General features: G+C 40.4%; 1 protein-coding gene across 3 annotated transcripts in view; it reads right to left on the bottom strand.

The window, feature by feature from the left end:
* Positions 1-11,383: 11,383 nt before the first annotated feature.
* slc17a9b (solute carrier family 17 member 9b) overlaps positions 11,384-23,558 on the bottom strand; it is a 36,624-nt gene continuing 24,449 nt past the window's right edge. For 2 of the 3 annotated variants that reach the window (XM_059980631.1, XM_059980630.1), the window contains 5 exons: positions 23,506-23,540; positions 23,296-23,411; positions 22,914-22,969; positions 17,703-17,732; positions 11,384-12,851 (listed from right to left, as the gene is read on the bottom strand). In XM_059980631.1, the coding sequence (XP_059836614.1) occupies positions 12,709-12,851; positions 17,703-17,732; positions 22,914-22,969; positions 23,296-23,411; positions 23,506-23,540 (380 nt within the window). In that variant the 3' untranslated portion in view covers positions 11,384-12,708. Of the gene's footprint in view, positions 12,852-17,702; positions 17,733-20,045; positions 20,169-22,913; positions 22,970-23,295; positions 23,412-23,505; positions 23,541-23,558 lie in introns of all 3 variants that reach the window. The other variant, XR_009514104.1, reaches the window with a different exon arrangement.

Genomic DNA, 23,558 nt, shown 5'->3' with positions numbered 1-23,558 from the left:
AAGAACTCTATCAGGCTTGTTAGGCATGATCTGCCCTTCACAAAACCATGCTGACTGTCCCTGAACAGACCATGATTCTCTAAATGCCCATAGATCCTATCTGTAAGAATCTTTTCCAACAGCTTTCCCACCACAGACGTAAGGCTCACTGGTCTATAACTACCTGGACTATCCCTGCTACCTTTTTTGAACAAGGGGGCAACATTCGCCTCCCTCCAATTCTCTGGTACCATTCCCGTGGACAACGAGGACATAAAGATCCTAGCCAGAGGTTCAGCAATCGCTTCCCTTGCCTCGTGGAGCAGCCTGGGGAATATTCCATTAGGCCCCGGGGACTTATCATGTACTTTGGTAGAAGGAATAAAGCTGTGGACAGTTCTCTAAATGGAGTGAATTCAGAAATTGGAAATGCAGTGACCTGGGAAGCAAAGGTTGATAGGTTCTTGATTAGTAAGGGTGTCAAAATTACAAGGGAATGACGGAAAACGGGGGGGGGGGGGTGAGGGAAAATAAATCAGCCTATGGCAGAACAGACTGGATGGGCTGAATGGCCTAATTCTGCTCCTACAAGGGGTGATTGATAAATTTGTGGCCTAAGGTAGAAGGAGTCAATTTTAGAAAACATAGCACATTTATTTTTCAACATAGTCCCCCTCCTTCATTTACACACTTAGTCCAGTGTTCATGAGCATATGGATCTTGGGCCTGCAGAAAGTGTGCACAGATAGGTGATTGATACGTTTGTAGCCTAGGGTAGAAGGAGGTAAGTGATACAGCTCTTGTTACATGCACATGCAGTTCAATTTGAGTGGTTATGCCAAAAGTTTGAAGTTAATAACTCATCTCCTTCTACCTTGGGCCACAAACTTATCAATCACCCCATCTGTGGACACTTTCTGGAGGTCCAAGATCCGTATGCTCCACGACCGCTGGACTAAGTGTGTAAATGTAGGAGGGGACTATGTTGAAAAATAAATGTGCTAGGTTTTCTAAAATTGACTCATTCTACTTTGGGTCATGAACTTATCAATCACCTCTCCTATGTCTTATGAACAGTTTTCATTGATTTCTCATGAATCAGGTTCCCCTACTCATTAAAATTAGGTCAGATCTCATCAACAGAATGTATATTACCCATTACTAATATTATTCTGTTGTACAAATCATATCTTTGATCAACGTTGATTAAAAAATAAACTCCATTTGCAATGTTTATTTATTTTATTAACTTGAGTTAATACCTGTTACCGCCTGTATTGTTATCAAATGCTAAGTATAAATTCTTGCACCAAATTACAAACTTTATAGAATAGAATACAGATAAAAAGATAAAATAATCACTGAAAGAAATAATCTTCCATTATTTAATACGGAGTTGATTCTGAGTTAACTACAGCTAGGGGAGCATTGAGTGTAAAGAATTAATTGGAAGCATTGCAGTCAAACCAATTTCCTTCTGGTTAGACTCGTCACTCCCTGACAGCCAAATGAAAATGATATAGATTCTCTGTGTGGAGCACTTAGTTAAAATCTGGCATTATTAAGTTAGAGGACAAATATATTTCCCTCCAGTCAATGGAACTCATTTAATTGGTGACTTATGATGGTTGATTAGGAAAGACAATTACTTTGCTTCCTTCCTGAAACTGCACATTAGCAACAGAAGCTGGAATCGCTTTTCGAAGTCACAAACATTTTTATTCAAGATGCACTTGTACTGCTGCGAGGCAAGTATATTACTCTAAATGCTCTACAATAGTTTGTAAAGCAACTTCAGAGGCAATTCTATCAATCACCTTGTTTTGGGCCTGAGGTCAAAATATTGGGAAAGTCAAGTAAGGATGGTAGATTTCCTTTGGTAAAATATGTTAATAAGCCAAATGGATTTGAAGAAGAAATCTGTAGTTTATTATTCAGATAGATCTTTTTCATTCCTGATTTAGAGTCACCAAATTTCAATTTGCAACTTCCGAGCTGAGATTTGAACTGGCTACTATGAATTGATTGACCATGCCTATAGATAGCGCATTCAGCAAACAAACGACTCTGTAAATGTGTTTCTGAAAGTCTTCCTGATGTGTAGTTGCTTTTCATTTACACAATTACTTCACTTTTCAGAACTTAAATATGCAAATCTGAATAACTGCACGGAGAGTAACATACATGATAACCTTGGATGTGTGTGCTGTATGTCAAAGAGCCAGCTTTTGCAACACCATTCTAAAATACTTTTATCCAAATTTTGTTTTCGGTAACTTTTAGAAATACTAAAATCCAAAAGTTGTTTGCTTACATGGTTTGGCTCAAGAACTGAAGCCAAATGCTGGAATGTTTAAAAACTTCTTTCATTATAATTTTCTCACATTGCAATTATTGAACTTGTATTGATGAGTTGACAAAGAACCCACATAGGAAATTTTTATTCTGTATCTCAGATTTTTGGCAGTTATTTCTGAATTCCTATAAGGGAAAACTGTTGTTACCAATTGTAAACATATAGGGAAGGGGGAAGGCTCAAGTCCAAATCTAAAATCTTGCATTGTTGGTCCAGTAGTGTAAGACTACATTACCTATTATAATCATGAATAAAAATCTTTGTAACTGAGTATATGATGCACCATGAAAAACTCTCGGAGACGGGAGGTGAACGATAGGCTTTTATTAGCAGCAAAATGAAGCAAGGCATCTCGGAGACTATGCCTCCAATCGCCTTTACACAGGGGTCTGTGGGAGGAGCCACAGGAGCAGTCAGCAGAGGGGCATGTCCAGACAGGTATACATAGTTTACCACAGTATATGTTGTATCTCTCTTCAGTACTATCTTCTACTACTCTATCTTCTACTACTAAGCTGTGTGCAATTAGAACTTGTGCTTTATATTTTGGTGGACTTGTTTGGGGGAGATTGCAGTTGATGGTGCATGTGTTCCTGGATTCTGGTTACTCTTTTTATTGCTGTTTTTGAGCAGTTCGATCAGGGCAATCAATGAGAACTGGGATGCTTCGGTGAAGAACAGCCTTGCAGCCTACTGCGGCGCGGCACTGAACTAAACTACACTAACTATTTCTGGTTTGATGTTCGATACTCTACGTGTTGTTCGCTCACTTTTTGCCGTTTGTGCAATTTGTTCTTTTTCTCCACACGTTAGGTGTTTGATGTTTTCTTGAATGGTTTCCATGGTGTTTCTTTGTTTTGTGTCTGCTTGCAGAAGATTCCGATCTCAGCATTGTATTCTGTATATATACTTTGATAATAAATATACTTTGAACCTTTCAACATACTTCCAAGTACATTTATATATTATTTGCCTTCATGATACTGCTCTCTCTTAATTCATGCTGTCACAACCAGATTCATCACATTTTTTTCAATATATGCTTCATTAAATCATATGGTTATATAACTGCATTATTCTAGCTTAGCTCTCTCTCTCTCTCAGCAATATGCTCTCCCTCAGTCAAATCCTGCAGAAGGATATTAATGTATTTATCAGCTGGAACATAGAACAGTACAGCCTGAAAGAGGCCCCTTGGTCCACTATGTCATGGCGAACCAGTTAAAAAGTAAGTCAAGAAACCCTAAAAGCTAATCCCTCCTCCTACACAATGTCCATAGTCCTCTATTCTCCTCATATTCACGTGCCTTCCTAAATGTCTCTTACGCTTCTGGTAAGATGGCAGCGCATATACACACAGCGACCTCTTGGAGGCCAATCAAATGTCCTTTTTTCATTATTAATTGAGTTTTTATACATTGTAAGTCTATTCTTGTGGTAACTTCTACTTTACAAAAAGATCACTCGACAACTTGATGGCCAAAAGAGCATCTTTATCTGGGACGGCAAATGATATTTACAATACAGAGGCTTCCAGGTACCTCGTGCGGCCTGGGTGGAGGAACTATATACAATGCACACTGGGAGTAAAAAGAACGGAAGTAAAGACCCCGCCAATCCCGGATCCCGCCTCTTGCTACCAACAGCTCCCTGATAAGTATTAACTTACGTTTAATAATACTCACATTACAACACTTCTCCCCCTTTAAAATCCAACATTCCTGAAATATAGAAGAACCGGGAAATAAAAACAGTGGCATCATTAGCAACAGGTTACCAATACAAAAACACCTAAAGAAAAACATGGCAAATTCAACATTCAATCTAGCAACAAAAGCAACTATCCAATCAAAGATTCAATCTGTCAGGAGGTTTGCGAGGGCACTGCGATCTACGCACAACCCCCAGTGACTCAGCAGGCACCACTGGTGAGGATGTTTTGGGTGGATCTTGTGTTGGGGACACGAGAGGGGTCTGTTTGTCCGTGTGAGAATGTCCATCCTCTTCAGGGGACTCTGCCCCCTCTGCCAGTGTCTCTCCCTCGAGCAAAGTCACTGGTGGACATGTAGAGTGTGTCTCACCATTGGAAACTCCATGAAACTGTCTACCTCTGAGCTGGAATCATGACGCAGGCGCACGTGGTCCTGATGTCTGTGGAAAACATGCTCATCAGTCAGCTTAACAACGTAGGAGACTGGACCATTCTGCTTAAGAATAACACCCGGTAGCCATTGCTGATTGTTTCTCACATAGACATTGTCATCCGGTTCTAATTGTCTGTCTCATGCATGTTGATCATGTCCCTCCTTCTGCTTTTCCTGCTTTCTCTCCACTTTTGCCTTCATGTCCGGGTGCAGCAGGTCCAATCTTGACTTAGGCCTACGCACCATCAGCATCTCTGCTGGAGAGCGTGCAGTCGTAGCCTGTGGAGTGAGGCAGTATTTAAACAGCAAACGTGAAAGCCGGGTACTAAGACAGTCCCCTGTCATCCGCTTCAGGCCTTCCTTCACTGTCTGAACAGCCCGCTCAGCCAAACCATTTGAGGCCGGGTGGAAAGGGGCCGTCCGAATGTGATGAATGCCATTCTGCTGCATGAACTCACTGAACAGCTCAGTGGTGAACGTTGGGCCATTATCAGTGACCAGAGTGTCAGGCAACCCATGGACTGCAAACACTTGCTTGAGTTTGTCTATGGTTGAGGGGGCGGTGATGTTGCTCATGATGTGAGCTTCGATCCATTTGGAATGGATCCTGCATCTACCATTACAAGAAACATCTGTCCCATAAAGGGGCCAGCAAAGTCCAAATGTAGCCGAGACCAGTGGTAGACTGGCCACTCCCATGGGTGCAAAGGAGCTGGTGGTGGCATGTTCTGATTGGTTGACATTGCGTGCATGATTTTACCTTGTTCTCCAGATCCTGATCCATTCTTGGCCACCAGATGTAGGATCTTGCAAGGCTTTTCATTCGAGACACCCCTGGGTGAGTCTCATGAATTTCCTCCACAATCTGTGAACGGCCAGGTGGAGGCACGGTGACCCTCACCCCCCAAAAAATGTAGCCATCCTGCATACTCAGGTCTGCCTTGTGTTTGGCATAAGGCCTCAGTTCCTCTCCTTCCACAACTCTGGGCCAACTTTGTAAAAGAAAAGTCTTGACTTAAGACAGGACTGGGTCCCTCTCTGTCCATTGCTTGACCTGGGTCGCCTTTACAGGTGTCTCAGACAGGCTCCCCAATGAAAACACAGTCTCTGGAGGCACATATGTAGTAACAGGTGTCTCAGGTAAAGGCTGTCAACTCAACGCATCGGCGTTTGTATTATCCCCACCCGCTCTGTACACGATAGTATACCGGTAGGCTGACAATGTGAGAGCCCAATGCTGTATCCTGGCTGAAACTAGCCAGGGATGCATCTGTTCTCCCTAAAAAGGCTCATCAGTGGTTTATGGTCCGTATAAATTGTGAATGCACGTCCATAGAGGTACTGATGAAAGCGTTTGACCACAAAAACCATGGCCAGACCTTCTTTGTCTAGCTGTGGATATCCCTTCTCAGCAGCCGTCAGGGTACGTGAAGCAAATCCAATAGGCTTCTCTGAGTGGTCCTCCATTACATGTGAGAGAACTGCCCTGACTCTATAGGGCGAAGCGTCGCATGAAAGGGTGATCTCCTTGTTTGGTTCATAGTGAACAAGCAGCTTTGCTGAGTGCAGGAGTTCTTTCACTTTCTTGAAAGCTTCCTCTTGCTCTTGACCCCACCACCACTTAGTGTCATTGTGAAGCAGCTTGTACAGTGGGGCCAAAACCTTTGAGAGGTCCGGAAGAAACTTGCCATAATAATTCACCATGCCCAAAGTTGATCTGAGTTCAGTGACGCTCTTGGGGCTTGGGGCCTCCTTGATAGCTCTCACTTTGTCCTCCACTGGGCAAAGCCCCTCAGCAGTGATCTTGTGTCCCAGGTAGGTCACACTCGGAGCCAGGAACACACATTTTCCACGTTTCCACCACAGCCCTGCATCTGAGAGTCTCTTCAGTACCTGTTCTAAATTAGCCAGATGCTCCCCCTCCGTGGCTCCCGTGATCAAAATATCATCAAGATACACTGATATGTGCGGAATCTCCTGCAGCAAAGAGTCCATTGTCCTTCGGAAAATGGTGAGGCTAAACACCACTCCAAACACCATTATTTGAATAATCCCTTGTGCGTATTGACGGTGACGTACTCCTTTGAATCCTCATCGACCAGCAGCTGTTGGTAGGCGTGGCTCATGTCCAGCTTTGTGAACAGCTTACCCCGACAGGGTCGCAAACAGGTCATGCACCCATGGCAATGGGTACTCCTCCAGCTTAGAGACCTGATTCACCATAAGACTGTAGTCCCACATCTCCTCACCATTTTATCTGACTTCAATACTGGAACCGCCCACCTTGAAAACAGGACAGGCTCAATGATGCCCAGCCCCTGTAAACGTACCAGCTCCGCCTCGACTTTGTCTTTCATGGCATAGGGCACCGACCTGGGCTTAAAAAAACGTGGTGTGGCCTCAGGCTCAACATAGAGTTTCACGGTCACACCCTTCAGTGTGTCCAGCTTGTCCCTGAAAACGTCACTATACCACTGCAGAATGTCCTCCGTCATGCGTGCATACTTAATTTCATGCCAGTTGAGCCAGATTTTGCAAAGCCAATCATGGCCCAAAAGACTGGGCCCACTGCCCTTAGCTATCACCAGCCTGGCTTCAGCCTTCTGGCCCCTGGCTGAAATATCCGCATATAACGCCCCTAAATGAGGTATGGGCTGCCCCGTATAGGTCCTGAGTTGGAGCTTAGATGGTCTGATGGGAGGCAGGTTGGATCCCCATGTCCTCCTGTTCACTAATGACCGATGCAGTAGCCCCCGAATCAATCTCAAACTTAATGTCCTTTCCCTTGACAGTGACTGTGGCATAATATGGTTCAGGTGGTCCCTCATCCGTTTCCACCCCAAACATGTTGTAGGCACACGCAGCCTCCTCGTCTGCTTCCCCTAGGCGGTGTGAGGCTGCCCGAGACTGTTGAGCTTTCCCCTGCCCAGGCTTAACCTCATCCTTTATGCTCCTACACTTTTTAATGAAATGTCCCTTCTTACCACAAGCATGGCAGACAGTATCTTTGAATTTACAAACACTTGCATAGTGCATTCCTCCACACTGAAAACATTCCATCCACTTTGCCTGTTTACCAGTCTCCCTCCTGACTTGGAGCACTGCCGACGACTGCAACCCTCCATATCCTTTCTGTATCTCCTTGGCATTATCAACTCCATGCCTTGAGCAACGGTGGGGTTTCCCCCAACAAGCGGTGTTGTACGGCGTCATTATTAATGCTGCATACTAATCTATCACGGAGCATGTCATCCAACACGGCTCCGAAATCGCAATGCTCCGATAGCTGCCGAAGCTCGGTCACAAAACTGCCCACAGACTGACCTGGCTTCTGGACATGGCTGTGAAACTTGAACCGTTGAACTATCACCGAAGGCTTCGGATTGTGGTGGTTCCCCATGAGCTTGACCAGTTCGTCGTATGGAATTTCTCCCGGTTTCCGCGGTGTAGCTAAGTTCCGTATCAGCTTGTACGTCTTTGCCCACCCCCCCACACACACACTCAGGAGAATAGAGCGCTTCTTAGCCTCCTCAGTGATTCCATTAGCACAGAAAAAGTGGCCGGACCTTTCCTCGTACTCCGGCCACTCCTCGATTTGCTCGTCGAACACACCGACCGTTCTGAACACAGCCATCTGAACACGAGGCTCCCCACCCACTCACAGCTCCTGATCGAAAACAGGGCCGACCCGTCCACAAAACCAGTTTACCTCGTCGCCAAAAATATGTGGTAACTTCTACTTTACAAAATGACCACTTGACAACTTGATGGCCAAGAGAGCATCTTTATCTGGGACGGCAAATGATATTTACAATACAGAGGCTTCCCGATACCTCATGCGGCCTGGGTGGAGGAACTATATACAATGCATACCAGGAGTAAAAAGAGCGGAAGTAAAGACCCCGCGAATCCCGGATCCCGCCTCTTGCTACCAACAGCTCCCTGATTAGTATTAACTTACTTCTAATAATACATCACAACAATTCTTGACTCCAACAACTACATGTTCAGCAAGCCTATCACGTCAGTGAGTTGGTCATTGTCTGGAGTAGCCAGCTAGCGGTTCAGAGAAGGCGAGTTGGGCTGTTGGGCCGAGGGATTAGAGTCAGGCCAAGGGGTTCGCCGGATTGCATTCAGAAGAACTCATCTGGATGCAGACCATGCTGCGGCCTGGAGTTGGTGCCTTCGAGTGGGCATGGAGGCAGCATGTAGTGAAATTGTGAGTGACTATCTTGGACATTTTTGTTTGCGATTGTAAGATCCTGTTCGGCATTGTTTGCTGCAGGCCTGCTTCCCTTGTTTGGTGGCAAGATAGGAGTGTCACTTCTGTTGTAGTGAGAACTAGGCCTCAAGCCAATGGCTTGCACTGTACCGTGCCGTCCGGGCTCGATTAGGGCTGGCCACTCCGATCAGTGCTGCCCTCCAGTGGTGATTCAGTAGAATTATAGGCTGGGCTGCAACAACCCATCAATTTGCAAATCTTGTTGCTCAGGGTCTTGGACTAAAAATGTGTTTTCTTACGTGACTCTGTTCTCTTTTTTCCCTTTTTCACTATTTTGAATGTGCGTGTATCTCTTTGCACCCAGAGGAACGCTGTCTCATTTGGCTGCATCTATGAATGACAATTAAACGTGATTTGATTTGATTTTTATTAAAAGTCTCTAAAGTATTTACCTCTACCACCATACCAGGCAGCTCATTCCAGCCACTCAATCCTCCACTCTCTGAGTAAATAACTTACCCCTCACATCTCCTTTGAACCTAACCCCTCTCACCTTCATTACATGCCTTCTGGCATTAGACATTTCTACCCTGGGAAAATGATACCTCCTGTATACTCTGTCTATGCCTCTCATAATCTTACAAACATCTATAAGACCTCCCCTCAGCCACCACCACTCCAGAGAAATAAACCCAAATTTGTCCAGCCGCTCATTTCTGCACCCTCTCCAAAGCATCAATATCCATCTGATAGAGGGGTGACCAGAACGGTATGCAATATTCCAGATGTGGCCTAGCCAGAGTTATAAAAGTCTGCACCATAACCTCTTGACTTTTGAACTCAATGCCTCAGCTAATAAGAATAAGCATTTCACACGCCTTCTTAACCACCCTAACAAGCTGTGAAGCTACTTTCAAGGAGCTATGAACCTGGACATCAAGATCTCTCTGCTCAGCAACACTATTAAGGATCTTGCCCTTAACAATGTATTCTCTCCTTGCATTTCCCCTACCGAGGTGCAACACCTCACATTTATCTGAGTTAAACTCCAGCTGTTATTTATCTGCCCATATCTGCAACTGATCTAAATCGCACTGTATTCTTTTCCAGTCTTCTGCACTATCCACAACTCCACCAATCTTGGTATCATCGGCAAACTTACTATCATGCCCATCTAACATTTTCATTCAGGTCATTCATATGCATCACAAGCAGCAGAGGTCCCAGAACAGATCCCTGAAGAACTCCACTAACTTCTGACCTCCAGCTTGAGTAAGTCTCTTCAACCATTACCCTGTCTTCTTTGTTCAAGCCAAATCCATCGCAAACTCCAATGCATCCTAATCTTCTGGACTAACCTCCCATGAGAGACTTTGTCAAATGTCTTACAAAAACCCATGTAGACAACATCCACTGCTCCACCTTCATCATTCTTGTCATTTTGTCAAAGAATTCAATCAAGTTGGTAAGACGTGACTTGCACCACACAAAATCATGCTGGATCTCCCTAATTAGGCCATGGGTTTCCAAATGCACATATATCCTATCCCTACTCTCCAGCAATTTCCCTACAACTAAGCTAAGACCTACAACTAAACTAAGGTAAGTGTATAGTTTCCAGGATTGTCCCTTCTTCCTTTCTTAAATAGAGGTACAACATTAGCTACTCACCTGTCCTCCGGGACCCTGGGACCTTGCCCGTGCCTAGAAAGGGCACAAAGATACTGGTCAAAACTCCTGCAATCTCATGCTTGCCTCCCGTAATAACCTGGGATAAATCCCATATGACCTGGGGACATCCACCTTAAGACTCATTACGAGACCCAACACATCCTCATCCTTGACCTCTAAATGACCTAACATCCTAGGAAGGATATTAAGATATCAAAATGGCATTTCTTAGCTTAATAAGAATTAAAGTTTGTAAGTTTGAAGAAAAATTGAAATGGAACAGGAAAGCGTACAGTAGTTTACAAGTTTGCAAAAATAAAATGATTTAAGACAAAATGTGAAATCAATCCTTATCTGGAATGTTACAATACATATGACAACACCATTATAGTATATTTTGCGACATAATGCTTTTGTGCAGGATCCATGAGCTTACTTCTGGTTGTTTCTGTGTATTTGATGTTGATGCAACTATCAGCAAATATCCCCACATTCTCATACCAGACAAGGATTGATTTATCATCTATGTTTAGTTTACAGGTGAGTGTTTTACTCCACTCAGTCTTTGAAAAGTTGTTTACAATTGCATATTACATACTTACCCATTAATTCAAGATGGGTATACTTAAAGCAGAGGTTGATAGGTTCTTGATTAATAAGGGTGTCAAAGGTTACAGGGAGTCAGGAGAATGGGGTTGAAGAGGATAATAAATCAGCCATGAAGGAATGGTGGAACAGACTCGATGGGCTGAATGGCCCAATTCTGCTCCTGTGCCTAATGGTCTTATGGATGTTTCTGAGCTGCATTTTAGTATCGCACTGCTATCATTTAAATATTTATCTCATTTTTAGGGTTTCAAATGAGATTCAAATCCAAATTTCAAAGGTGAAACATAGTCCACATCTGTAAATAATAGATATGTCCAACTGAATTAAGCATAACATCGGCTACAGTTGTAAATTTTAACATACACTTCAATGGAATAAGAGTGTTGCACACACCAAAAGTATTTAAGTACAAAATTTATTGCTATAAAGCTGGTTCAAAGTTTTTCAACTCACCTCAAAGGGAGTTTTTTCAATTTGCATACATTGTTTTTGAAAGTAAGCATCAATATCTAAACATCTTATAATTGCAAGACAATTTTAAAATTGAATAATACATTTATGTAAAATATTAAATGTTTTAGATTCTGAATATAGAATTTATGAATATAAGTTTTACTCATTTAAACTAATTAATTTTATGCAGTAATTCATTAAGTGATTTAATGATATTTAAACGTAACAGCTCAATGTTTGTGTTTGTAACTCACAATACAGAAGCCAACCAGAGATGGCAGAAAAATGATGCATGGCAAAATAAGTCCAAATAGCTGGACACTGTTTGAAAGTGCTGTACTTCACAAAACTCATGTGTAAGTTTACAACAAAGTACCGTTCATATACCACAAAAACAATAAATAAATTGGATTCTACTGTAGTTGTAAGCTTGCAGTGTCAACATAACACATGCAAAATGGCCAGGAAAAATTTGGCTGAATATTTGAATGCAGCTTAGTTTAAGCCAGTCATTCTTAACATCAGAACTAATAAACTGATATACACACATGTAACACATTGCATAAAGATATGCAGCAATGTAGAGGCCCTCAGTGAAAATAAACTACATAAATAGACTTTGGACATTGTGCTTACAAATTTTGTCTGAGCTGTAAAGCTAAGCAAACAAGATTAAAAAGATAAACAATGAAATAATGGCTATGCTGCTATTATCAGAGAGAAATGAACATTAAGGTATCTATCTTCCTAGTAAACTCCTGTTCTAATATTAGATTAAATGTTGTGTGCTAAATGGGGAAAAAATGCACAGAGCAAGTCTTTGGTCAATGACAAAGCAGCTGATAATGTGAAAAGGGTAAGGGTTAGGCCTGCTATCCTTTTCCTGAACTGAACCTTGATTCCCTGCAAGTTGGAATCCTCTTTTACCCTTTTAGAAAGCATGATATGTATCTTAACTTACTGAAAAGTCATTTTATTATTGTCGTACATTTATATTCTTACATTCAGATAAATATTCATGTAAAAATCTAACAAAATAAAATGACTAAAAAAGCGTAAACAGTTCTGGGCAAATAAAGGACTGCTTTTCAATTGAAGTAGCATTTCAGCAGCAAATTTTTTATAAACAATATATTATAATGATAGGATTAACTGGTCGCCATTTCTGGGTATACAATAATTAGAAAATTAACATCTTAAAAGTACTTTCTTCCATTGTTCCCTTGAAGAGTTTGTTCATTGCTTTGGAATTCAATATTATTTGAAGTCACTGTTTAAATGTCTACCCGTGTTGCCTGACCAAACCAGAGAAAGATAGAAAGGCCAAATGCATTCACAACACTGATGACAGTGAACACAGACGGCCAAGATCCTGAGGTCTCTATGATGTAACCTGCGAGGTACACAAAAGCAACGCCTGCAAAGAAGGAAAGTAAAATTAACATTCCTTAGGTCTGTCAAAGTACACTGTCACCTACTCAATCCAAGACTCTTTAACAGTTTGCTCTACATTCTTTGCATCAATAGGATGATGCACTCTTACAAGATTCATCATCAACATGAAAAGAAAATAGAAACAGGTGGTTTCCTGGTTTCTCAAGGCTGCTTCACCCTCATTAAGAGTGGGGCAGCATGGTAGTGTAGTGGTAAGCACAATGCTTCGCAGCACCAGAAACCACCAATCCGGGTTCAATTCCCACCACTGTCTGTAAGGAGAATGTAGATTCTTCCCGTGACTGTGGGTTTCCTCCGTGTGCCCTGGTTTCCTCCCACATTCCATAGATGTGCGGTTAGTGAGTTGTGAGAATGCTCTGGCAGCCGAAGTATGATGGCACTTGTGGGCTGCTGGTCGTTGACACAAATAACACATTTCACTGTATGTTTTGATGTACATGTGACAAGTAAAGCTAATCTTAAACCTTGTCAAAATAATAACTGCTGATCTACCCCAGGGCTTTCCTCTTCTTCTTGACAGACTGCCACAGCTCTCAATTTGTTGATTTTTCAAAACAAAATTGTCCACTTACTTTTTAAATACTAGTAATCTAGCCTCCACCACCCCCCCCAGAATATAAAATTCCATAAATTTAACACTGTGTGAAGAAATTCTGATGCACCTCAGTTACAAATAATTGCCCCCTTATCTTGTAATTGTGGTTCCTCATTCAAATCTCCTCCAATAGTGAAAAAATTTCAACATTTGTCCTATTATGCTCCCCACTTAGAATCTTAAATATTTCAATAAGATTACCCTTCATGCTTCTAAACAAGGGGTATTGAACTAACTTCTTTAGTCAAATTTTAATCCCCATATCTATCTTGTATAATTGTCATGAGATCCCAAATTCCAAGGCAAAAATGTCAATTGCTTTCCTAACGATTTGCTACAACTGCTTGTGAGATGTGAGAAAAACATGTCTGTACTTCACTCATTGCAAATCTCTTTCCATTTAGTTTATAGTCTCCTTTTTAATTCCTCCTTCTGAAGTGCATAGTCCCACACTTCCCCACTCACTCTATCTATATTCTGATGGAGAATCAAAATGTCTTTGCCATACCATGCCCTTCCACCTATTTTACCATAATTGCCAAACTTTGATTCCTTGCCCCCCATCCTCTCCTCCAGATCATTAATATACAGTTAATTGGACCATCGGTTAATTGGGGCAGCTGTTTATTTGTGGAAACTCTTAAAGAACAAAAATTAATCGAGAAAAAGAACAAAAATTGATCGAGAACATAGCTGATATTCCCGTTGTTTATTTGGGAAACTATGCCATGTAATTGGGACAGGAGAGTGTTGCTGAACAGTTTACAACTAGCCTCAGTCACGTGCTACTGTGTGGCAGTGAGACACTACACTGTGCTGAGAGTGAGCAGTTTTTAAGTGGCATTAGTTGTGTGTGATGCATTCAAAAAGCAGTGATTTTGTCACTGATGCTGGTGAGAGACAAGAAGTAAAATAATTCTGAACTGTTTTGCTCACCGTGATTTCAATCATTCAGGCTTGGTGATACCAGAAACAGCCAGCAGTGAAAATGAAACAATTTTACTACTTTTATAAGTTTGGAACTATGAAGAATTTGAAAGTATCAGCATTCAGAGTCGAATCAGAATCAGGTTTATTAACACCGGCATACATTGTGAAATGTGTTTTGAATATCATAATGAAAATGAAGATTTGGACAATACAATTTTTGAAAGCATTGTAGGAAGCCAGGCCATTTAAGGTTGTGTTCATTTGAGTAGATAGATAGATACTTTATTGCTATCAAAGGAAATAACAGTGACACAGTAGCATTACAAGTGCACAGATATACAAACATTAGAAGATAAGTAAGAAAGAATAAAAAATGTTGCCTCAAACAATTTAAAAGGAGGGGTAATCACTTCCCCAGCTACAGGCTGACTCGTTATAGAGCCTAATGGCCGACAATAAGAGTCACCTCATACAGCGCTCTTTGGAACAGCTCGGTTATCTCAGTCTTTTGCTAAAGGTGCTCCTCTGTTCAGCCAAGGTGGCAAGCAGAGGGTGAGAAACATTGTCCAGAATGGTCAAGAATTTTCTGTAAGGTTGTTTGTTCTACCACAGTCTCTAGTGTGTCCAGTTTGACTCCTATAACAGAGCCAGCCTTTCTAATCAGTTAATTAGAACACAGAATATAGAAATCTATAGCATATAACAGGCCCTTCAGCCCACAATGTTGTGCCATAACCTACTCTAGAAACTGCCTAGAAGTTCCCTAATGCATAGCCCTCTATTTTTCTAAGCTCCATATACCCATCCAAGAGGCTCTTAAAAGGAACTATTGTATCCAATTCCACCTGCAGTGCATTCCAACACTCTGTGTGGAAAAACTTACCCCTCAGTACACATTTCCAAGCTCCTTAAAACCATGGCCCTTTGTGTTAGCCATTTCAGCCCTGGCAAAAATAAACCTGGCTACCTACACCATCAATGTCCCTCATCATCTTAAATGCCTCTAACAGGTCACCTCTCATCCTCTATTGCTCCAAGGAGAAAAGACCAAGTTCACTCAACCTATTCTCATAAGGTAAGCCCTCCAATCCAGGCAACATCCTTGTGTAATTATCTATGTATTATACTTGTGTAGCCATTGATTAGATTTTCATATCTATGAAATTTCTGTTATTTGAATTGAGCCTGTTGGCATCACCTGTGTTGATGCCATTGCCCCAGCACTTCAGCAAATAGAAGACACTGGTAACAACAGACTGAAAGATCAAATGGTCAATCAAAAGAACATGGTAACATACATTGGATGAATTTCTGTTAATAATGATTAGGAAATAATGCAGTTTTATAGTACTGTAGTAGCATTGATAGTATTTTAATTTGTTCTGTTTCATTGAAATGCATAACTTGTCACTCAGTTAAATGGTAGTTTGCCTTTCTTAATCCTTTTTAACTACAGTGGATTATAGTTAATTAGGACCAGTACATTTTGGCCCAATTAAGCAGCTGCAACTATTAGCTGAAGTTTCGAGGAAATATTTAGTGCAAGTTGTGAGAAATATGTACTGCCCACAAGTGACCAGAGAAGGAGTTATACATATGAGAAGGAATGAAAAATAGCATCTAAGGGGCGTTTTTTAAAAATCCATAAAGCAGTGATGTTGTAAACCTTGAGGCCCTTCAAAAGTTCTGTCAATTATAAAATGTTGGATGAAATCGTACATGATATTGAAACAGGTAAGTGAAGCTATGTGGACTAGAAATTGTGCCAACGGCAAACTGCCAAGCATTCCACTTGCAGCACGATGAATTCTATCTAATAAAAGACAAAACTGTGCTTGTTTGCTGAAAGTTCAAATTCCACAACCATAATGATAGGTGAATCAAAATAAATCAAAATAATACATATTACATCTCCTGTCTGAATATATTTGCTACTTACAATGTTTCTCTTTGTTCTTAAACTGAGCAGGAAAAAAACATGATACGTAGTTTCACACAAAACTACTGAGTTTGTGTGAAGCATTTTTTGGCCCTCTTTTATGGATCAAGCTTTTCTTTTATGGAAAACAAAAAGTATAACATGTTTTCGTGATTTGTTTTTGGATGATAGTTTTATGTCCTTTGAACAGCTATCTAGTAAATATAATTTAACTAAAACTCATTTTATTAGATATTTACAAGTTAGAAATTTTTTTGTATAATGAGTTAGTCTTTTCTGAAACTATGTCCATTGAACATTACGGAAAGAATTTTAGCTCCAAATCCTTATCAAAAGGGTTTATTAGCTGTCATTTATAATATGATCATGAAAATACAGCCAGAAGTATCAGAAAAAATTAAGAAGGAATGGGAAAAAGAACTTCATTGTCTTATATCCACTGAGCAGTGGGAGAAATTTTTACTATTAGTCAACTTGTCTTCTATTTGTGCTAAACATGCTCTGATACAATTTAAAGTTGTATATAGAGCTCATATGTCTAAGGATAAACTTGCTCGATTTTATTCTTATGTTAATCCAAACTGTGACAGATGTCATTCTGATGCTGCTTCACCGACCCATATGTTTTGGTCTTGCCCTTGTTTGCAAAATTATTTGAAAGGTATTTTCAGTATTATTTCAATAGTTCTGAATATCAATTTCCAACTGTATCCCATTACGACAATTTTTGATTTACCAATGGTGGATAATAGTCATTTATCCTCCTCATCTTGGCAAATGATTGCATCTGTTACATTAATGGCTAGTAGATCTATTTTATTGAATTGGAAAGAAATTAATCTTCCAACTATATTTCAGTGGTTTTCTCAAACTATTTCTTGTTTGAGCTTAGAAAAAATTAGAAGTGTTGTTTTTGATCCTTCAGTTAAATTTGAAGAAACTTGGAGACCATTTATTCAACATTTTCATATGAGTTAAATTGTCTTTTCCTAAACCTCACTTTTATTATCCTTAAATATTTGGATGGAGGTTCGGAGTTATTGGCACTACTGTATATATCTGACATTATGCAATGGCCCATGTTGGTTAGTGTTTTTTTTCTTCTCTTTTTTTTGGTTTTTTTTTCTCTTTTTATTTCTTTTGTTCATAAATACTATGAGTTTGGGAGGTTATATATATTGATTATTATATATTTGAATGTCTACTTAAACTATTAACTATGTACTCTCAAATTCTTTGTATTCATGTTTCATTTATGTTTGCTTAAAAATTAATAAAAAGATTTAAAAAGAAAGTTTGTGTGAAGCATGCTGTGTCGAGCAAACGGCAAAATAAAAAATTATACTAACCAAACAAGGCTCCACCAGTGTTCATAATACCTAAGTAATAGAAAAAACAAAAATTCACATTATTAAACTTATTTCATGAGAAGTGCAATCAACAATGATTCATTAATTAACTAACCACTTTGCAATCATTTTGCCCATTCAAGAGGAAGACAAATAGTGTCGCAGAGAAAGCTTTTGACTCACTGGCCATAATAAATCAAAGTACTGAGTACTGGAGATGGCATGTCATGTTGATGTTGTGTAAGACATTGGTGAGGTCTAACTTGGAATATTCTGTACAGTTTTGGTCAGCTACCTACTGGAAAGATGTAAGTTTGAAAAAAATACAGAGAAAATTTACAAGGATGTTGTCGGGACTGGAGGGCCTGAAGTATAAAGAACGATTGAATAGGTTAGGACTTTATTCCTTGGAATATAGAAGATTGAAGGCAGATTTGACATTAGGCATATAGATAGAGTAATGTAAGGAGGGTTTTCCACAGAAGTTGGGTGGGACTACAACTAGGGGTTATGGGTTAAGGGTGACAGCTGAAATGTTGAAGGAGAACATGAGGGGAAACTTCTTCACTCAGAGGGTAGTGAGTGTGGAATGAGCTACCAGCGCAAGTGGTGCATGTGAGCTCGATTTTAATGTTTAAGTGAAGTTTGGATGGCTACATGGATGGTCCCGGTGCAGATCGATGGGAGTAGGCAGCTTAAATGGTTTGGTGCAGACCAGATGGGCCGATGGGCCTGGTTTTTTTCCCTATGACTATGACTCTAACAGGAAATCACAATATTAGTAAAAGTTCATAATTTCTGGTACACGTTGGAGACTGCCATATAAGATGTAATTTAAATAATTTCACATCAGTATTACCACCATTTGGTATCTGCAAAGGTTTTACACTGTATAGAAGTGTAAATTGGATTGAATAAATGTCCAAGCTAGACACATCAAGTTTTGGTGCTGTTATGATCCCAGCCCCCTCCTTTGTGAGAATCGCAAGAGCACCCGTTGAGGGGGGTCAGTAGACCCAGGAAGTGAGAGAGAGAGAAATGTGAAAAATTGCTCGTCCCACCAGGGATACAGAATAAGATGCCAGCAACTATTGTCTCATGGAGACCACGTGAAAAGCCCTCGGGCAAGGTGGGCTGGTTGAGAGAGAGAGATTGCATCATCCCAACCTGATTGACACCTGCGACCCCGTGAGGAAGTATAAAGGAGAGTCTCAGGGGGACAGCCCCTCAGACGCACCCAGAAGACAAAAGAGAGTGATCCTGCAGCAGCGGGATGCCATTCTGAAGGAAGCCACGTGCGTTAGATTCCGGGATTGGTATTTGTGGCTGGAATCACAGAAAACCGCTTTTAACTAACATCGGGGAGAGGAAACCAACGCTCCCCCGATTTCACGGAAGATTCATCAAGACTCGGCAAGTTCTTTCTCTTCTCCCCCAATCTCTCTCTCTCGGTCGCCCCACGCAAAACCCAGCGATTTTCAAAGGACTGAGGCCTGCAGACTTCTGAGTGACTTTTATATTTCCAACGGACGATCTATTAACCCCTAGACACCAGCAGAGCTCACTTCTTAATGATGATTATTACTATACCCGTGCTTTAGATTGAGTGTTGATGATGTGCACTATCTGAATGTATGTATTAACCCTACTTTTGTGTCCCTTTACGAATAAAACGTTTGAAAATAGTGACATCAGACTTCAACGGACCTCTCTATCTTTGCTGGTAAGTTCTCCAGTTACGGGATTCGTAACAGTGCCAACAGAAGGCAAAAATCCAGACCCCAGTTCACCTGGTGGAGGAAGAAAGATGTTAAGAGCCCTTTATTTTGGTTGATAACACTTCTGTGAATAGCTTGGTACTGCTTCTGTAATATTAAAAGGTGTTAAAAGAATGGCTGTTGTTGCTTTGAAAGATCCCACTACCAGATGCAGGCAATCAGATTCATGTATTGTGTCTGAACAAAGTGATGCTGTGTGTCTGTCTACAACACTTTTGTGTCAGTGTGGCTGAATGCAAACTCACCACCCAATATTTCTTTCAATAGTTCACAGTCTGGAACCATACCAGGTGTTCAAGGCAAATAAAGCAGTGCATTTGCAATGCTGGCTGCAGGATCTGCCTCACCATAGTTACAGATATACAGTACACAGTCAAACCCTTCAGCCAACACATACGTTGATGCTGAAGTAGTCCCGCTTGTCTGTGTTTGGCCCAGATCCTTCTAAACCAATGATTCCCTGTTAATGATGGATAAATACGTACGGTGCCGACAATGAAAGTCGACCCGGAGTATAAGACGATCCCCCATTTTCAAGGCTAAAAAAGTGACTTTTTCATGTTACCTTTTTATAAGCCGACCCCTTTTGTAGAGGTTTCTGATTTAATCAGAAAAATCACAAGATCTCACATGCCGGTACTCAGCTTTGCCGGATCCAGAACCTGGAAATTTTGTGAACCAGTACCTGCTAAGAAAACAGGCCCACACATAGTAGAGTGTTATAAGCGAATTCTTAATAAATAAATCGGGGAGGGAAATTTTGGATTAGGTTTCCAAAGGAAAAGAATCCTGAGAAATGTAACCCCCGTGAAACTATTTAGCGCCCATCGTAATCTCGTCAAAACATAACACAGGGTGGCGGGGTCAGTACGTGTACTCAGTTTGGAGTTTGCAACCACCATGTACAAAAGATTAAAACATTTGCAATATGATGCTGGTTTCAAGCTGAAGGTTGTTGATTTTGCTAAAGGAACGAATAATTCTGCAGCTACTAAGAAGTTTAGTGTAAACGAGAAACAAGTGAGAGAGTGGAGAAAGGCAGAGGACATGTTGAGGGAAATGCCATAGACGAAATATACAAACTGCGGGAAAACATGCCAGTGGCCAGAACTGGAAGAAAAAGTTTTAGAGTGGGTGAATCACCAGCGATTGTCAGGATACATTGTTACCAGAGAAATGATTCAAGTTCAAGCATTGAAATGGGAGGAAAAACACCGTGAGGTCAGCGAAAATTTCAAAGCTACACGAAGTTGGTGCACCCGATTTACGAAGAGACGTGATCTTGTGTTGAGACAAAAAACAAAGATTGCTCAGAAAATTCTTGCAGGGTGTTGTTGTTCACGTTCAAGAACGCTGCTGGATGGACAAAGCGGGTTGCTTGAAGTGGGTTAAAGAGGTGCGGCATCGATGTCCCAAAGGTTTCAGGAAGGAAAAGTCACTACTTGTCTGGGACATGTTCAAAGCGCACTTGTCAGGTGAGACAAAAGCAGCATTGAAAGCTGAAAATACGGACATTGCAGTCATCCCCGGTGGTTTGATGTCCATGCTCCAGCCATTAGACGTGAGTTTAAACAAACCATTCAAGGAATACATGTGTCGACAGGGGAACACATTTGACTCAATAAAAGCCAATAAATACGACCTGTCGTCCATGTATTTGTTTTACCAAAGTTGGCACCCTCTGCATAAGCTGACCCCCTAATTTTAGGACCAAAATTTAGGGCCAAATTCCCAGCTTATACACTGGAATTTACGGTAACTCTATAGCTCGTCGTATTGATGAAATGAGTGAAAACACTGAGTATCAACTATGCACAGAGCTACATAAAAAGAATCTGGGATATAACTGGATGAGTCAACTGTGCAAGACAATGAGGCACTGCTCACAGCATATGTACACTTTATCAAAAATGGAAAAGTTTATGAAGAGTTCTTTTTGTAAGATGTTAAAAACAAATATCAAGGAGAATCAATCTATGATAAGCTCAAAATTAAGGATAAAAGTATTATGATTAGGAACATGATTTCTTGTACAACAGGCACCATATATGATAGGTCACCAATCTGGTTTAGTGGCATTTATGAAAAAAGAAATTCTAGGTCTGTTTGCAATCCATTGCATAATTCATTGTCAACGTCATGCAGCCAGAAACTTTAGCCAGTGAATTTTTGCAAGCATCAACAAAATTAAACCTCATCCATTAATTAGCATGGTATTTTGCCAGTTATGCCAAGATAATGGTGAAGAGTTTGAACACTTGCTTCTTCTCACTGAAATGCATTGCTATCAAAAGGCTGCTGTTTAAAACATTTCTTTGATCTTTTTGAAACTGTGGTTGAATTATTGCTCAAAATCAACATGAGTTTGGGAAACAAGATTGAACTTTTATATGGAGATGTGGCATACCTAGCCAATACATATGGCAAAATAAATATTCTAAATATGAAACTGCAGGGTGAGAATTTCAATGTAATCCAGGCAAAACATGCAGTGTCCACTTTAATCAGAAAATTACAAATATATAAACAAAACATTGGGAGAAAAATATTCTCAAAGTTCTCCTGCATGGAAAGTATGACACTCTCTTTCACAGATGGTGATTTGTAAGAGTACTGCTTATACCTGCAGTCACAGAAGAAGGATTTTCAGAATCAATTCAAGGATTTGAATGATCTGGAAATTCAAGAATAGGTAATTAACCTATTTCTTTGTAAGATGGAAGAACGAAAAGAGATGATCAAAATTCAGCGTGACGAAGCAACAATGCTTTTCAAAAATGTCGGCTTTTGTGGTATGTGGTTAAATTGTCATACAAACTTTCCTGATCGTTGAAGACGAGCCAAACTGATCTTCTTTGCATTTCCATCCTCCTACCTTGTTGAAGGAGGCTTCACATCAGCGAACTACACACTCACAAAAACAGAAGCCGCTTGGACATTGTAACGTGGGGGGGACTTAAAGCTTTTGCTGTCACAGCGTGAAGAGATATTTCAACTCTTGCTAAAAACTATCAACCTCAACAATCACACTGATATCAAAGCTGCTGTAAAGTGCACAGGTACTGTGTAAGTTCAGTTTAAAGACAAATAAAAATTTAAAGCAGTATGTCTTTAAATGAGTATAAAGACATGTCTTTATACTACAGGGATGCCAGAAAGTACATTGTGCCTAAGAGGGGCATGGCAAATATGAAGGTACTTAGGGGGGCATTGGGTTAAGAGTTTGGGAAACCTTTCCTATCCATATATCTGTCCAAATATCTTTTAAGCGTTGTAGTTGTACCTGCCTCTACCACTTCCTCTGGTAACTCAAGCTTATCAAGCTTAGGTACTTTATCATTTGTTGATAATAGTCATATGTAAACTCTTGCATTTCTGCCGACCTTTTCGGATTTATTTTACCTGTGAAAACACATTTCCACTCGCTACTTACCAAATAGTGAGCCTGCACATGATGGTGCCAAATCTTGAACATTTACAGAAACACCACTATTAAAACAATCAAAAGGAAAATTGTTTAACTTTTATCTGGAATAAATATTAGTTCTGTACAATACCAAAACAGATTAGATAAACACAGCTTACAATGGGATTTCATAGAATTGTTTATTTGGTCAGTACTTCAAACTTAGAAAAATTATTTAAGATTTTAACTTTTCTGTGAATACAAATTGACATACAAAAAATGGTGAATTATGCTTATGCACAGCTTTATTAGATCTTCAGAAGTTTTAAAGTATTGTTACAAAAACTGGATATATACTATAATAGGCAACCCAAGACCTGCAAATTTAACACAACGAATCTCAGCTTACCTGTGACTGAATGTCTGAAGTCCTAAACTAGCAGACAAAAATATTAAGGCTTGGTAATAGTTGCCTGAGTAACTCAATAATTTGGTAAAGACACTGGATAACCCCATGGCAATCACCTACACAAAAAGAAACAAATTACTTTTACTTCCACTCTCTTATGCAGCTGAACTCTGCAAAATTACTTATCGTAGAAGTTTTCAGTCATCATACCTGCATTAACTTACGCACCCTAGCAGTGTCAAACCCTGAAAAATATAAATTAA

This window comes from Hypanus sabinus, chromosome 9, assembly GCF_030144855.1.
Source record: "Hypanus sabinus isolate sHypSab1 chromosome 9, sHypSab1.hap1, whole genome shotgun sequence".
In the NCBI taxonomy this organism is placed as follows: Eukaryota; Metazoa; Chordata; class Chondrichthyes; order Myliobatiformes; family Dasyatidae; genus Hypanus; species Hypanus sabinus.
This window is presented reverse-complemented; position numbering and strand designations above follow the sequence as displayed.